The sequence below is a fragment of the Oncorhynchus keta genome, chromosome 15 (assembly GCF_023373465.1).
Source record: "Oncorhynchus keta strain PuntledgeMale-10-30-2019 chromosome 15, Oket_V2, whole genome shotgun sequence".
Taxonomy (NCBI): domain Eukaryota; kingdom Metazoa; phylum Chordata; class Actinopteri; order Salmoniformes; family Salmonidae; genus Oncorhynchus; species Oncorhynchus keta.
This window is the reverse complement of record NC_068435.1, coordinates 44,207,700-44,225,195: the sequence shown is the minus strand read 5'-3', so window position 1 is coordinate 44,225,195 and position 17,496 is coordinate 44,207,700. Positions and strand designations below refer to the sequence as shown.

At 47.3% G+C, this 17,496-nt stretch overlaps 1 protein-coding gene and 1 long non-coding RNA gene across 8 annotated transcripts; one reads left to right on the top strand and one right to left on the bottom strand.

Annotated features, from left to right (window-relative positions):
- Positions 1-40: 40 nt before the first annotated feature.
- On the bottom strand, positions 41-16,806 carry LOC118395029 (neurabin-1-like). 5 transcript variants are annotated; one of them, XM_035788797.2, is made up of 19 exons: positions 16,706-16,806; positions 13,222-15,319; positions 10,304-10,436; positions 9,981-10,101; positions 9,774-9,878; positions 9,570-9,666; positions 5,003-5,152; positions 4,694-4,747; positions 4,103-4,203; positions 3,857-3,985; positions 3,639-3,735; positions 3,487-3,559; positions 3,256-3,392; positions 2,927-3,177; positions 1,947-2,021; positions 1,573-1,774; positions 1,213-1,323; positions 758-946; positions 41-522 (listed from the first exon to the last, which is right to left on the bottom strand). In XM_035788797.2, exons 2-19 carry the CDS (start codon positions 15,169-15,171, stop codon positions 325-327), a joined length of 4,173 nt encoding a protein of 1,390 aa, XP_035644690.1. In that variant the 5' UTR covers positions 15,172-15,319; positions 16,706-16,806; the 3' UTR covers positions 41-324. The 5 variants fall into 5 exon arrangements, with proteins under 5 accessions (XP_035644690.1, XP_035644689.1, XP_035644688.1 ...); XM_035788796.2 differs by lacking the exon at positions 16,706-16,806 and adding an exon at positions 15,863-16,402; XM_035788795.2 differs by lacking the exon at positions 16,706-16,806 and adding an exon at positions 15,646-15,848.
- Positions 7,437-9,483, top strand: LOC127907681 (uncharacterized). 3 transcript variants are annotated; one of them, XR_008065438.1, is made up of 4 exons: positions 7,437-7,559; positions 8,102-8,211; positions 8,320-8,429; positions 8,538-8,650. It is a non-coding gene; the product is annotated as an uncharacterized LOC127907681 (long non-coding RNA). The 3 variants fall into 3 exon arrangements; XR_008065437.1 differs by having other exon boundaries at positions 8,102-8,266; XR_008065436.1 differs by lacking the exons at positions 8,320-8,429; positions 8,538-8,650 and adding an exon at positions 9,306-9,483 and having other exon boundaries at positions 8,102-8,266.
- Positions 16,807-17,496: the final 690 nt, after the last annotated feature.

Here is a 17,496-nt window from a genome sequence, read left to right as displayed (position 1 = left end):
TTTTTTCTTTCATACACTTTGTTACTTTTATTACATCATGGAAATGACATTTAACCTAAATGTTCAAATGCAGTCTTTACAGTCAGAAGTTAAGTCTAAGATTGAAACATGATTTATTAAAGCATGTAAAACATTCACAGCTTAAAATACAATATAGTGCTTAAATGTCATCAGCTGTACAACATGCATATAGAAACGTCTATACATAGCAACAAAACACAATAAATAAAGTATATTTCCCCAGTCGCGGTGAGCCTAATGGAAGTAGGACTTCTCAGATAAAAAGTTGTGATTGAAGATCGTTTAGGGGTCAGAGTGCAGACTTCAGCAGAGTGACTCTGTTCTGACCTTTTTACCACCACGTCTGTCCTCCCTTCCCGCCTTCTCCCTAGTCTCCTTTCCTTCACTCTCCTTTTCCTCGCTCTCCATTCCCTTCACTCTCTCCTTCTCCAGAGTCTTCCTCATCTCCTTCAGCCTTCTTCTCAGAGCAGCACGGTCACTCTGACTGCACACCCCCAGAGCCTAAAGAAAGAGGGGGGACTTTACTTTATGTGAAACTATGGGCTGATCCATATGGAATGAAATCATTCATCTAAGGGACGCGTCACAATACTCTTCAGTAGCCCCCTTTCCTAGCTGGTCACTGATCAGGGAAGCCCATTCAGTCCTTTCATTTATCAGAACACTGAAGACAGAAGGTGAGGAGAGGATGATGTCTAACAGTATTAAGACATAGCCCTCGACTCGCTGTACCTACTTTGAGTTTGTTGTTGTCCAGATTGAGGAGTTGCAGCCCATCCACACCATTGGCTGTGAACTTGGCTGCATATTGGTCCATGCTAATGCCAATCAACCACAGACAGACCTGCTGATTGGTCCATTGGTCCAGGGGTCGGCTTTGCCATTGATTATCGTTACCAACTAGGACAGAGTCACCGTCCAGAGTCTATAGAGAGGGACAGACAGATGGACAGAGTTTGACACAAACCCAAAACAGTTAAAAACAAACACCTTAATATTCCATCACATTCTGGGTCGTTCGGGGAAGTAAACCACAATCCAGCCATATGAGCCGTGGAGAAAACAATCAGGGAATGGTAGAAAACTAGAGCAGAAATCAGGTCAGAGAGAAGGGCAATAAAGACAGAGAGAAGTGGAGAGAGGACAGAGTGAGAAATAGAGGGAGACCATGTGAGAGACGGAGAGACGCACCTCTGAGGAGGAGAAGGTGAGAGTTTGAGAGCGCCCAGAGAGAGACAAATCTGATAGCATCCCTGACAGGAGAGCAGAGCTGGTACTCCCTGCGTCTGCAACACTCAGTCTCTGGAATGAGCAAAGACATGTGACTCACACACACTGTAAAGTGCACACTTGCGCACACACAACCAACCGCACACAGTCAAGAGCGAGTACAGTACAAAATGAAAGGCCCCCAGGTGAAATAAGCATGCAAAATTCATAAGCCACATACATTATTGAGTTGGACAAGTGCTTTGAGCCAAACTGAAATGTGAAGTCCAGGGTAGTCGGAGATAAAAGCCCAGGTGTGCGAATGCGCGCCTCCCCTCTCACCTGGCAGTCTCTACTGCCCCCGGTGGTCATGTAGGGTAGACTGCTGCTGGAGACCGATCTAAGCTTCTCTCTCTCCCTCTTCAGCCTCTCCCGCCCTCGCTCCCCGAACCAGGAGAAGGGCAGGCAGGAGGGCATGGAAGTGACAGAGCCTGAGGGAGATACACCACTGCTGGGGTTATCTACCAGGTCACCACACGAACCCCTGGGGACAGGGAAAGACAACACAACAGTCAAATAGAGGGACGGCAGAAACACTTCAAAGAAGAACTGTAATGTGTGTGTAAATAGACATTTCTGTACATGGCGTGTGTATAGCATTGACTGGACCCCGTTTTCTCTGCTAGTTCCGTAGTGTGTAATACTATTTGTTTTACCTGTGGTCCAGGGACCTTCTCTCGTTCTTCTCCTTCTCACTCTTCCTGCCTCTGCTGAGAGACTTGCGGAGGCTGCTAGAGGGCAGAAGAACAGAGGTGAGAGGACAAGGTGGAACTATTACCACATTTCCCATACATGCACTACATGACCAAAAGTATGTGGACACCTGCTCGTCGAACATCTCATTCCAAAATCATGGCCGTTAAATATGGAGTTGGTCCCCCCCCCCCCGTTTGCTGCTACAACAGCCTCCACTCTTCTGGGAAGGCTTTCCACTAGATGTTGGAACATTACTGCGGGGACTTGCTTCCATTCAGCCACAAGAGCATTTAGTGAGGTCAGGCACTGATTTTTGGGCGATTAGGCGAGGTAAGGCACTGACTCTGTCCTCGAACCTCTCTGGCTCACAGTCAGCATTCCAATTCATCCCAAAGGTGTTCTATGGGGTTGAGGTCAGGGCTCTGTGCAGGCTAGTGAAGTTGTTTCACGCAGATCTGGACAAACCATTTCTGCATGGACATCGCTTTGTGCACAGGGGTCCTGTTCTGTGAGCTTGTGTGGCCTACCACTTCGCGGCTGAGCCGTTGTTGCTCCTAGACATTTCCACTTCACAATAACAGCACTTACAGTTGTCTGGGGCAACTCTGGCAGGGCAGAAATTTGACAAACTGACTTGTTGGAAAGGTGGCATCCTATGACGGTGCCACGTTGAAAGTCACCGAGGTCTTCAGTAAGGTCATTCTACTGCAAATGTTTATCTATGGAGATTGCATGGCGGTGTGCTCGATTTTCTACACCTGTCAGCAACGGGTGTGGCTGAAATAGCCGAATCCACGAATTTGAAGGGGTGTCCACATACTTCTGTATGTATAGTGTATCTTATCTGCTCAGAAGTGCCTAGGGGAAAGGGGTTAGGGGTTGGTTTGAGAATGAGCTTGCTGTACACTACAACTACACGAGGATCTGGTGAGCAACCTACCTGAAGTCAGGGAATCTTCTCTTTGATTTGTGTGTGGCAGAGGAGTTGTCCTCTTTCGAGGGAGACTGGTCTGGCTGGGGGGTGAGGAGAGAGGATGGGGGATGGGACTGGGGGGTGAGGGCAGACAGAGAGGTGGTGCTGGAGTGGACACGGCCACCTCCTGCCGAGAACGAACGTCCCACTTCTCGGGGTGTGCTCGCAGTCAGAGATTGGCTCTTCCCGTCACAGGCCTGAATCTGGTCTTCCTCACCCTACAGGGAGTGATAGAACATTCAGTATGTCAATGGAATGTGTGTGGGGTATGTGTGTGATATATATAATTATCTGACCGGTCTCCTGAAGGACTCTCTGAGTTTGTCTCGTGAGGGAGGGTGTCTCTTGGTTTTCTGGGCGAGCTGTGCTCTGGCCCTGTGAGCGCTCGTGTCCAGCCGACCCGTTTCAGGCACAGCAATGCTCCAGTCTGCGCCTGATACACACATACAGTCTGAGAGGCTCAATACACAAAGACACACACATGCTCGCACACACAGACACATGCTACCCGAGGGGCAGTGTCTTACTTGAGGTAAATGAGGTGTCCAGCGGTTGGTTGTCAATCTCAGGGACCGCCTCCCCTCGCTCCAGGGGACCAATCTGAACAGAGGAAAAGAAAACACTTCTCACTCAGGTAGTAGCCGTGCACAATAGTTTACGTCATGTCCTCCAGTCTCACCTGTCTCTGTAGTCTATCCACGGTATCTCTGTGTCTCCTCTCGGTCTCCTCCATCTCTCGCCGCAGCTCCTCCTCTCTCCTCTCACTCTCCTTCTCTCTGCACGGGGACAGAAGGAGCATCAGACACAGAGAGAAATGTACTTTCTAAACAGGCAGTGAAAGTTCCTAATTGGCTCACAGGGGCATTTTCACGGTGGACTACATTACCCAGAGCTCACCTGTGTTGGAATTCCCTCAGCAGTCTCTTGGCCTTGCTGTATTTGACCTCTAGGCTGTCGAATTGGCTCTGAGTGTCAGCCAATCGCTGGTTCACAATCCTGCACAGAGCCTGGGCCTCCTGCCAGTACCTAGAAGAACAATCAGTCTCCCTCATCACCATCAGCATTTATATCTCCGCCGTCATCATTTTCCATCGCCATCACACTAAAATGAGTGACCGGTAGATCAGTGTAATTGATGATTACTTCTCTAGTTGGTCAGCCTTCTCCTCTCCCTCCTGGACACTCTGCTCCAGCTCATCCTGACGACTCTCCCACAAGGCCCGCTGCTCCTCACAAACCCTCAGCTGGAGGACAAACAGGTGGGTAAAACAGTTCCCTAGCCCCATGCCATGATACCCCATTCATCTAGCCCTCATCCCTAGACAGTAGACACATCCCCTGGGACACATACCCTGGGACACATCCCCTACCCACTCTACTAAGCACCCAGAAAATAAACTATCCACTTCAGCCACGTTCCAACACCTTGAAGACGCCGACTTCCTTTCCCCTAAATCACTCAATTGAACAATGCCACCGGTAAAAAGGGCCGACATTAGATCGCTTTCTCCAATGCCGTCATGTCAGATCCGGTCGGTGATAACACAGGGAAGACGAACAAGACGAAAGTCTATTTTCAAGGTTATTGGAACATGGCACCTGTACTAATAACTCAAGACTGTAGACAGGGACGTCTCATAGAGAGCTAAATGAGTCTGTTCTGAGAGGAAGTGTGTGTGGTGTGTGTGTGTGTGTGTTAGCATGCGTTTTGACAGTCTCGTCAGTGTGACCTACCTTCTCCTGGGCTAGGCAGAGTTGGTCTGATCTGGTCCTGAGCTTTAATTGGAGCTGAGGCGAGACCAGTACACACTTGAAAACACTTCACACAACACAATGCAACTTAATAACACTTAATAACACTTATTAACACCAAAGCCTATCAGAGTCCCTCAGATCTCCAGACCCTAGCATCTGTTCTGGGACCAGGAACATAATGCTTTCTGAGGGGGTAACAGAGTACGTTTTCACCAGAGTGCGCGCACGCACGCACGCACGCACGCACACACACAAAATACTGGACTTCAACACATCTGACTGACACACCTGTTTGTATTTAAGGCAGAGCTGGGTTGAGTCCAGGCTGGTTAAGTCTTCCTCTTCCTCCTCCTCCTCTTCATCCTCTGTAAGGAGATCTTCCTCTCTCTCATCCACTGTGCTCAGCCCCAGAGCACCATCATCACCTCCATTTAGCAACTGAGATGCATAAAACGCCCACACACAGGTACAACCAATAAGGAATGCTTATGTACAGGGCCTTCAGAAAGTGGTCACACCCCTGGACTTTTGACACATTTTGTTGTGTTACAGTCTGAATTTTAAATGGATTAAATTGAGATGTCGTGTCACTGACCTTCACAAAATACCCCATAATGTCAAAGTGGAATTATGTTTTTTGTTATTTTCTTAAATGTAATTGCAAATGAAACTCTGAAATGTCATGAGTCAATATGTAATCAATCCCTTTGTTATGGCAAGCCTAAATAAGGTCAGGAGTATAAATGTACTGAATTCACATAACATAATTCACATCAACATAATTTTCCAATGACTACCTCATCTCTGTACCCCACACAATTATCTGTAAGGTCCCTCAGTCGAGCAGTGAATTTCAATCACATTCAACCAAGGTCCAGCGAGGTTTTCCAATGCCTCACAAAGAAGGGTACCTATTGGTAGATATATATATTTTTTTTTTTTAAACATTTTTTTTAACCTATATCCCTTTGAGCATGGTAAAGTTATTAATTACACTTTGGCTGGTGTATCAATACATCCAGTCACTATAAAGATACAGGCGGCCATCCTAACTCAGCTGCCAGAAAGGAAGGAAACCACTCAGGGATTTCACCCTTGAGGCCAACGGTGACTTTGAAACAGTTACAGAGTTTAATGGCTGTGATAGGAGAAAATGGAGGATGGATCAACAGCATTGTAAACTACTAAAAAATACTAAGCTAAATGACAGAATGAAAAGAAGGATGCCTGTACAGATTTTTTCCTCCAAAAAAATGCATCCGGTTTTTAATAAGGCACTAAAGAAAAAAACATTAAAAAAATACAAAGCGTTATGTTTGGGGCAAATCCAACACGTCACTGAGTACCACTCTTCATATTTCCAAGCATGGTGGTGGCTGCATCATGTTATGGGTATGCTTGTCATCGGCAAGGACTAGCAAGTTGTTGGATAAAAATAAACAGAATAGAGCCAAGCACAGGCAAAATCATAAAAGAAAACCTGGTTCAGTCTGCTTTCCAACAGACACTGGGAGACAAATCCATCTTTCAGCAGGACAATAACCCAAAAGACAAGGCCAAATATACACTGGAGTTGTTTACCAATGTTCTTGAGTGGCCTAGTTAAAGTTGACTTAAATTGTCTGTCTAGCAAAACAGTTGAACATTTCTGTCTAGCAATGATCAATAACAAACTTGACAGAGCTTGAAGAATTTAAGAATAATGTGCAAATATTGTACAACCCAGGTGTGCAAAGCTCTTAGAGACTTATTCGGAAAGACTCACAGCTGTAATCGCTGCCAGAGTTGACATATGTATCGACATAGGGGGTTGGATACTTATCTAATCAAGATGTACACTACATGACCAAAAGAAAGTGAACACTTGCACATTAAAAATCTAATTCCAAAATCATGGGCATTAATATGGAGTTGGTCCCCCTTTGCTGTTGTAACAGCCTCCACTCTTCTGGGAAGGCTTTCCACAAGAGCATTAGTGAGGTTCGGGCACTGATATTGGGCGATTAAGCCTGGCTCAATGGGGTTGAGCTCAGGGCTCTGTGCAAGGCCAGTCAAGTTCTTCCACACCAATTGATAAACCATTTCTGTATGGACCTCACTTTGTGCATGGGGGCATTGTCATGCTGAAACAGGAAAGGGCATTCCCCAAACTGTTGCCACAAAGTTGAAAGCACAGAATCGTCTAGAATGTCAATGTATGCTGTAGTGTTAAGATGGCCCTTCACTGGAACTTAGGGGCCTAGCCCAAACCCTGAAACTTGACAAACTGACTTGTTGGAAAGGTGGCATCCTATGATGGTGCCACATTGAAAGTCACCAAGCTGTTCAGTAAGGCCATTCTACAACCAATGTTTGTCTATGGAGATTGCTTGGCTGTGTGCTCGATTTTATACACCTGTCAGCAACGGGTGTGGCTGAGATAGCCGAACCCACTAATTTGATGGGGTGTCCACATACTTTTGTATATATAGTGTATTAGTGTTTTGTGTAGATCATGGACAACAATAAAAAATAAATGAAATCCATTTGAATCCCACTTTGTAACAACAAAATGTGGAAAAAGTAAAGGGGTGTGGATACTTTCTGAAGGCACTGAATACACAGTCTCACACCTACCACCACTGTAGGTGGTCTCTTGTCCTGCTCCATGTATACACAGTCTCACACCTACCACCACTGTAGGTGGTCTCGTCCTGCTCCATGTATACACAGTCTCACACCTACCACCACTGTAGGTGGTCTCTTGTCCTGCTCCATGTATACACAGTCTCACACCTACCACCACTGTAGGTGGTCTCTTGTCCTGCTCCATGTATACACAGTCTCACACCTACCACCACTGTAGGTGGTATCTTGTCCTGCTCCATGTATACACAGTCTCACACCTACCACCACTGTAGGTGGTATCTTGTCCTGCTCCATGTATACACAGTCTCACACCTACCACCACTGTAGGTGGTATCTTGTCCTGCTCCATGTATACACAGTCTCACACCTACCACCACTGTAGGTGGTATCTTGTCCTGCTCCATGTATACACAGTCTCACACCTACCACCACTGTAGGTGGTCTCGTCCTGCTCCATGTATACACAGTCTCACACCTACCACCACTGTAGGTGGTCTCGTCCTGCTCCATGTATACACAGTCTCACACCTACCACCACTGTAGGTGGTATCTTGTCCTGCTCCATGTATACACAGTCTCACACCTACCACCACTGTAGGTGGTCTCTTGTCCTGCTCCATGTATACACAGTCTCACACCTACCACCACTGTAGGTGGTCTCGTCCTGCTCCATGTATACACAGTCTCACACCTACCACCACTGTAGGTGGTCTCGTCCTGCTCCATGTATACACAGTCTCACACCTACCACCACTGTAGGTGGTCTCTTGTCCTGCTCCATGTATACACAGTCTCACACCTACCACCACTGTAGGTGGTCTCTTGTCCTGCTCCATGTATACACAGTCTCACACCTACCACCACTGTAGGTGGTCTCTTGTCCTGCTCCATGTATACACAGTCTCACACCTACCACCACTGTAGGTGGTCTCTTGTCCTGCTCCATGTATACAGTCTCACACCTACCACCACTGTAGGTGGTTTCTTGTCCTGCTCCATGTATACACAGTCTCACACCTACCACCACTGTAGGTGGTCTCTTGTCCTGCTCCATGTATACACAGTCTCACACCTACCACCACTGTAGGTGGTCTCTTGTCCTGCTCCATGTATACAGTCTCACACCTACCACCACTGTAGGTGGTCTCTTGTCCTGCTCCATGTATACACAGTATCACACCTACCACCACTGTAGGTGGTCTCTTGTCCTGCTCCATGTATACACAGTCTCACACCTACCACCACTGTAGGTGGTCTCTTGTCCTGCTCCATGTATACACAGTCTCACACCTACCACCACTGTAGGTGGTCTCTTGTCCTGCTCCATGTATACACAGTCTCACACCTACCACCACTGTAGGTAGTCTCTTGTCCTGCTCCATGTATACACAGTCTCACACCTACCACCACTGTAGGTGGTCTCTTGTCCTGCTCCATGTATACACAGTCTCACACCTACCACCACTGTAGGTGGTCTCGTCCTGCTCCATGTATACACAGTCTCACACCTACCACCACTGTAGGTGGTCTCTTGTCCTGCTCCATGTATACACAGTCTCACACCTACCACCACTGTAGGTGGTCTCTTGTCCTGCTCCATGTATACACAGTCTCACACCTACCACCACTGTAGGTAGTCTCTTGTCCTGCTCCATGTATACACAGTCTCACACCTACCACCACTGTAGGTGGTCTCTTGTCCTGCTCCATGTATACACAGTCTCACACCTACCACCACTGTAGGTGGTCTCTTGTCCTGCTCCATGTATACACAGTCTCACACCTACCACCACTGTAGGTGGTCTCTTGTCCTGCTCCATGTATACACAGTCTCACACCTACCACCACTGTAGGTGGTCTCTTGTCCTGCTCCATGTATACACAGTCTCACACCTACCACCACTGTAGGTAGTCTCTTGTCCTGCTCCATGTATACACAGTCTCACACCTACCACCACTGTAGGTAGTCTCTTGTCCTGCTCCATGTATACACAGTCTCACACCTACCACCACTGTAGGTAGTCTCTTGTCCTGCTCCATGTATACACAGTCTCACACCTACCACCACTGTAGGTAGTCTCTTGTCCTGCTCCATGTATACACAGTCTCACACCTACCACCACTGTAGATGGTATCTTGTCCTGCTCCATGTATACACAGTCTCACACATACCACCACTGTAGGTGGTCTCTTGTCCTGCTCCATGTATACACAGTCTCACACCTACCACCACTGTAGGTGGTCTCTTGTCCTGCTCCAGACTCTGAGTGATCAGACGAGCCACCTCACTCTCCTCCCCCTGCTTCTCCCGGCCTATCAAAAACCTGCAGTGAGAAACAATGACAAATCCTCAGCCTGTGTTAAGTGGTAAAACAAATTGACATAGAGAACATGTGTGTGTGTGTATATTTGTATATATATATATATATACCTGACAGTGCCAATGGTTTTCTTCAGCATAGTGGCAGCAAACAGCTGTGTGACTCCGACCAGACTGACCCCATCCACCTCCACTATCTGGTCATTCACCTGGACACTGACACACACAGAGAGATACACAGATCTAGGATCAGCTTACAGTATTACACTCGCATCTTACCATTAGAAAGGCATCATTAACCTTAGATCAGATTCTCACCGTCCATCCTGTTGTGTAGCTCCGTTCTCTGTGATGGTCTTAACGAAGATGCCCAGCTTCTCCAGCCCCTGGTCAGCCCCTACCCCCATCCCTATTATACTGATACCCAGACCCTCATCTCCTACAGACAGGGGAGTTCGACAAAAAAGAGTAGGTGTAAAAACAAAAGGAGAGAGAGAGAGAGAAAGAGAAAGAGAAAGAGAAAGAGAGAGAGAGAGAGATGGGCTGATAAAGGGTGTGAGAGGGAAGGAGAGAGGAATATAAAAAGGAATGGAAGAGGTAAAGGATAGAGAGAGAGATAGCAGAGGAGAGAGGGGACCAACCCTTCTCTATCTGGACAGGGAAGAGGTCCATCTTTGCCACTCTCTTCTCCAGTTCATACTCAGCAGAGGCAGACACAGGGTCAACGTCATCGTTATGCCTGTCATAGTCCGCATTAGAGTAGGTAAGGAACACCTGAGAGTACACACACGCACACAATTACATCTTTCATAGTCAAGTTTAGTGTGTGTGTGTGTGTGTATGTGTGTGTGTGTGTGTGCCAGTCTTTGGTTTCCTGGGTCCCCCAGATTGGCTACCCGCTCTCTGCCAGCTGGACTTATTGATACCACACCATAGTGTTTATGTTGTCAGATCCTCCAATATGACTGGGGTGTGAGATGGAAACACAAGCTGTAGCAGACGCTTAGTCTTAACACACTAAGCTTTACACACACACACACAATGCTGAGTCATTGCAAATCCATGTACCGCAGTTCAATCTCAGAGGCAGGGAACGTCTTAGACAAAATGGTCCTCAAAACAGTTAAAGAGACTTCATTTGCCAGTAATTAAATCCTAAATACACACTGACCTGGTGAAATGTGTGCCAACAGTGGCATACTCAGTAAGGCTCTCGGAAGACTTGGCAGTTACAGGGGCTGAGATGTCTGGGAGATTTTAGATCCCGACTGGAATCCCTCACACTGAAAATACTCATGTGGAGTGACATACAGCAGGGTAGTTGGATGTTCTATACTGTATTCGAGTCATGGCTCATGCTATACAACGACTGCTGTACACACCTTTTCTATTCATATACTGTTCATACACACCATTGCTATAGAGAGTACCAGTCAAAAGTTTGGACACACCTACTCATTCAAGGGTTCTTCTTTATTATTTGTTTGACTATTTACTACATTGTGGAACAATAGTGAAGACATCAAACCTATGAAATAACACATCTGGAATCATGTAGTAACCAAAGAAAGTTCAATCAAAATATATTTTAAAATGTATGCACCCTTAGCACTCTCTTGGTAATCTCTTGCTACAAGCTTGGCACACCTGTATTTTCTCCCATTCATCTCTGCAGATCCTCTCAACGGGTCGGATGGGGAGCGTCGCTGCACAGCTAGTTTCAGGTCATTCCAGAGATGTTCGATAGTGGTTAAGTCAGGCTCTGACTGGGTCACTCAAGGACATTCAGAGACTTGTCCCAAAGCCACTCCTCCGTTGTCTTGGCTGCGTGCTTAGGGTCGTTGTCCTGTTGGAAGGTGAATCTTCGCCCCAGTCTGAGGTCCTGAGCATTCTGGAACAGGTTTTCAACAAGGATCACTCTGTACTTTGCTCCGTTCATCTTTCTCTTGATCGTGACTAGTCTCCCAGTTCCTGCTGCAGAAGAACATCCCCACAGCATGATGCTGCCACCACCCTGCTTCGCCGTAGGGACGTTGCCAGGTTTTCTCCAGACATGATGCTGCCACCACCCTGCTTCGCCGTAGGGACGGTGCCAGGTTTTCTCCAGACATGATGCTTGGCATTCAGGCCAAAGAGTTGGTAGAACAGAGAATGGTTGAAATCAGACAAGAGAATCTTGTTTCTCATGGTCTGAGTTCTTTAGGTGTCTTTTGGCAAACGCCAAGCGGGCCGTCATGTGCCTTTTACTGAGGAGTGGCTTCCATCTGGCAACTACTATAAAGGCCTGATTGGTGGAGTGCTGCAGAGATTGTTGTCCTTCTGGAAAGTTCTTCCATCTCCACAGAGGAATTCTGGAGCTCTGTCAGAGACCATCCGGTTCTTGGTCACCTCCCTCACCAAGGCCCTTCTCCATCGATTGCTCAGTTTGGCCAGGCGGCCAGCTCTAGGAAGAGTGGTTGGTGGTTTCTTGGTGGTTTCAAACATCTTCCATTTATGATGGAGGCCACTGTGTTCTTGGGGACCTTCAACTCTGCAGAAATGTTTTGGTACCCTTCCCCAGATCTGTGCCTCGACACAATCCTGTCTCGGAGCTCTACGGACAGTTCCTTCGACCTCATGGGGGCGAAGGTTCACCTTCGAACATGACTTTGATCTTAAGCACACAACCATGACAATGCAGGATTTGCTTTGAGACAAGTCTCTGAATGTCCTTGAGTGGCCCAGCCAGAGCCCAGACTTACATCTAACATCTCTGGAGAGACCTGAAAATAGCTGTGCAGCAATACTCCCCATACAACCTGACAGAGCTTGGGAGGATCTGCAGAGAGGAATGGGAGAAACCTCCCAAATACAGGTGTGCCAAGCTTGTAGCGTCATACTCAAGAAGGCTCGAGGCTGTAATTGCTGCCAAAGGTGCTTCAACAAAGCACCGAGTAAAAGTTCTGAATACTTATGTCATTTTGTTGTTGTACATTTGCAAAAATTCTGTAAGCCTGTTTTTACGGAGGTATTGTGTGTCAATTCATGAGGGAAACAACTATTTAATCCATTTTAGAACAAGGCTGTAGCGTAATAAAATGTGGAAAAAGTCGAGAGATCTAAATACTTCACGAATGCACTGCATTTCTTCATTTCTTTCTTGTCAGATGACGTGTGTGATGTTTGGTATTGCTACAGTGGGTATTAGTACTACACTGTTGGGAGGTAGAAATGCAAGCATTTAGCTGCCCCTGTGATAACATCTGCAAATCTTTGTACACAACCAATAAACGTTGACTTGTTCTTACATCACAGCTGTTCTGAACTGAATACCTGACGGCGCATGAGCTCTTGCCTGTGTCTCCTCCACCTGATGGGTTATAAATATGTCCGTACGGTTCAAATTATTCTCGGTCTATTCATAAACCCTTCAGCGATTCTACCCATGCTTTTCATTTTACCACAACTAAGGGATTGAGCCATACGTACTCTCTGAATCAAAATCTGGTACCCCTTTATCAAAGCCAATTGGGTGAGTGAGTTTTTGTGGTGTTCTTTCTAACGATGCGATTGGGTTTACCTTGATTGGTGCTGTAGAGAATTTGACCTTCCTTGTCTTAGCAGAATCCTCATTATCCTCATGAGGAAGACCGGGAATCTCATCATATTCAGTAAAGAGCTGCTCCTCTGGATCTGGTGTCAGACATCTTGCGGAGTCCCGTTCCCTGTCTTTCGCGAAGGCCTCATCCTTCACATCCACTCTCCATCTGCACTTCCTCTCCTCTTCCTCTCTCACTTCCTCCTTTACCCTGAAGTCTATCCCTCTATCCTCTCTTGCCTCCAATCCGGCCTCCCCGTTCCCTTCCTCCTCTCTGCTCTCATCACACATGCTTCCTCTCACCTCAACTTTCTCCTGCTCTCCTGGCTCATCTCTTTCTTCCGTCCCTACCTTCTCGTTCTCCATCTCACTCTTTCCTGTCATGCCCTCTTCTCTAAACTGTCTGCTTTCTTCCGCCATCTGCCCCTCGCTCCATTCGATCTCCTGCTGGTACATGTCTCTCCCTGATTCCTTCTCTCTCACCTCAGAACTGTCATGGAATCCCTCCACACATTCTCTCAACGAGGGTTCAACCATTCTGATTTCCACTGGAGCTTCAACCGTTCTCTGTTCCACCATTTTAGGTTGCACTGTCGGTTCAACCATTCTCTGTTCTACCATTCTAGGCTCCACTCTGGATTCTTCAAACACATCATCTACCAGGTTAAACACATCATCCACCAGGTTATTCACATTGCTCTCCTCCCGCTTGCTTTCCTCTTTCTTTGTGGTCTCCGCTTCTTCCTTTAAGGTGTCCTCATCCTCCTCTCCCTCGTTCCCTTCGCTCTCAGACGACTCGTTCTTCACCTCCACTAGCTCTGCCCTCACAGTCCTAGCCCCTGACTCCTCTGTGGGGGTCAAAGGGGCACCAGGGGTCATGTAAAGCTCACTAGGGTCATTCCCCTCAGACAAAGTCCTGTTGTCAGCATTAGGATTACTAGGGCCATAGAAGTCAGTCTGGTCAGAACAGGGGGAGACTGGGGTGAGAGGACTAGGAGAGTCATAAGAATGGGATGGAGGCTGAGAGTGGGGGGTGCTGGGTGCTGGGCTAGGTGGGTTGAACACATGGGAGCACACAGAGTCCTCACACACACTCCCATCTAACACACTTCCACGACACACACTGCTGCTGTCTGAGGGGTCAGCCGTAGGACTTGGGCCATCAGGGGAAAAAGTCTCACTGGAGTGACCATTAACCGGGTGAATGTGTGTAGACAAGCTGGTGTCCAGTGATGAAGTGTGTGTGTGGAGTTCTACGTCGGATAGACAAATGTGTGTGTGTACGTTGATGGGTTTTCTGTCCTCCCTCTCTTTCCTCCTCTCCCCCTCTCCTTCGCTTTCTGACGTGGATGTCAGCTCATCTCGTTCTGACCTGCTCCTTGCTCTCCCCATGCCCCCGTCCTCCCCCCTCCCATCCACAGACCCCCTGCTATCTCTGTCAGGGCTGACCTTTAAACTTTGACTCCCGCTGACCGTCTCAAACAGCTTCCGGGTCACAGAGAACTTTTGAGCTAGAGCCGCTCTGTCTATCTCCTCGGCCTTGGACGGTTTATCTAGCATAGATGATTCCACACTGGGCATGCTGGTCACACTGCTCCGGACAGAGCTGTAGCTGAGAGGGCATTTGGGTAGGGCCTGAGACAAGGGGTGGATGAGGTGCTGTTGGCTGTCCATCTGGAGGAAGATGTTGTCTCTGATCTTGGTCCCTCTAGGACTGAGGGTCCTACCCCTAGAACACTCACCAGGGCCACTGGCACTGCTGGTCCTGGTGTGAGGGACTGCCATGGGGCCAGGTGAAGGGATAGAGAGGCCCAGGGAAGTAGGTCTCGGCCTGGTCACAGTGTCCAAGGAGTATTTGATGGAGTGGAGGTCAGACTTGTAGGCGTTCCTGTGGGGGGAGGCGCTCCGGCCTTTATTGTTTGTCCGCATCATCTGGGGCTGGAGGCTGGTGGAGAGGTATGAAGCTCAATGAAGGAGTCAAGTTTGCATGTCTCCCTTATTCGATAGGGTTAGAAGGTACCGCTCTGTTTCCAAACAAGTTAAGCTTTAGGACTCCGTCCACTGTCTACAGAAAAACACGCTAGGAGAGAGACATGAGTCAGTTAACAACAGAGGAAATTACAATCATGGAATGGCAGTGGTGCTTCTATATTTCATATCAAATTTTGATTTAATGTTTGTTTTTCATAGTCTACTTCCAACTAGGCCTACCTACTAATAATATTGTTCACCAGACACTTCTGCCCATGCGCAATTAGCCGCCTGGGGAAGAGGTGAACTACTTACTAGCAATCGTAACAAAACATGTAAAACAAAGTAATAAAACGATAATTAGCCTACAGTCGGGTACTGTTCGTTAACTTCAATCTTATAACCCGAAAATAATATGGTCCTATTGGTTCTTACCCGTTTGCAAAGCAGAAATACAACAACAACGCATTCAAAAGCAGGTCAATTTGATTCACATCGCTATTCAAGTTGAACAGCACTTATAGGAACCAGTATTATCCCTCCGTCCACGGCTTTACAAACGCCGATTGAATTGTCCAGGGTTCATTGTCGAAATGCCAAACTTTGCAAATCCCCACACCTTGCGCCGACAACGCGCGCGCCCTTTACTTACCACCTGGCGCGCTGCCAGAGACCATCAAGCGAAAGCGCGTGTGCACGAAAGACTGCTCTCATATCATGTTCAGGTTGCTAGATTTCTCTGCCTCTCCAGTCCTGTCTCCATCCCATAGAAACGTCTTTGAGAAGGATTTTGCCTGGCATAAGCCTGTGCTCTCAGTATGCTAACAGAGGACAGATGGCGGCTCATGTCACTAACTACTGAAAGTGGATTATCGCACTGTAATCCTGTGTAAACTACCTCAGTGTGAACACTGACTGACAATCATAGAGAGAGAGAGAGAGGGTGGGTGATGATAATGAATGTAACCCACACTAGGGAGATAGTCTCTTGGGGTTAATGATAGGCCTAATAATTATTTGATTATGCTAATAATGAACCATAGCAGCCCAAATGAGGAGCCCTTCTGATGACTGGTAGTATACCACAGTGGCCTGTATAGGGTATTCAGTCTAAGCATGCATCAGCATGCTGTTTGTCCTGTTTAGTTGGTTGATACCCACAACAGAGTAACTGGCTGTCCAGACTCTTAGCCATATTGTTAGCGGCAGAGGTGACTTAAGGGGATATGAACTGAACAACGCGATATATAATGTGCTGGTCCCACTAATTAGGCAAAGAGAGGCACCCTGGCTGATTGCTTTGCTGCTGACCACATGGAGAATTCAAGTGGAGACAGCTATTAGCCTATCAATCAAACTATTAGTCAATCAATAAATCAATTCCCGTCGGGCTGCATATTAGTTCCCCAAGTGTTATCCACTTCCACGTTGAAACGTACTGTACAGTCAAGTATATTCACCATTCACAAAAGGAGCTTAAAATGGAGCAGCTTACCTGTAGCCAACCAGCCCTGCCTCTCCTCCTGGCTGGCAGAGAAGAGTGGAACAGAGCAGACTGGGCTGTAGAGTATTGGGGCTATGGTGAGTTGTGACCTGGATATGGACCATTCTCCCAGGTGGCACTGGGACCTAGATGATATAAATATCACCCAATCATACAACTACTGTACAGCAGCGGGGGGGGATAATGGGGGGAGAAGGATAGAGGAAGAGGAGTGAGAGAGAACTGACTTTGCTGGTAAGTTCTTTGAGAAAAAATGTACTTCCCACAACTGTGATATGTGGTTGTCTCACGTAGCTATCTGAAGATGAATGTAAGTCCCTCTGGATAAGAAAGTTTGCTAAATGACTCAAATGTAAATGTAAGGAGTGAGAGGAATCGAAGTGAGGGAGTGTGAGGTGGGGGAGAGGAGTGAGAGAGAGGGAGGAGACTAAGGAGGAGAAAGAAAGACTCAAAATGAGGGATAGAGGAGCATTGTTCTCCACAATCCCATTCAGACTGCCATTGAGAGATATAGGATGGGAAGATACAGTGAAACGAAGACGATTCGTATTGGTTCATGACCTTCTGCAAATCTGCTCCCAGTTTGCTTCCTTCTACCCTAACTGTTTCCAGGCCAACTTTGACCTCAGACAAACCAGGAGGGGAAGCCAACAATAATAACAGCAGTGTGTGTGCGTGTCAGCTGTGAGGCTGAGTTTTGGCAGCCAATTGTGACCCAGATGGATGTCAATAGATGGCCATATTGAGAGTTTATCACATCCACCAGGGGTCACACAGTTGAG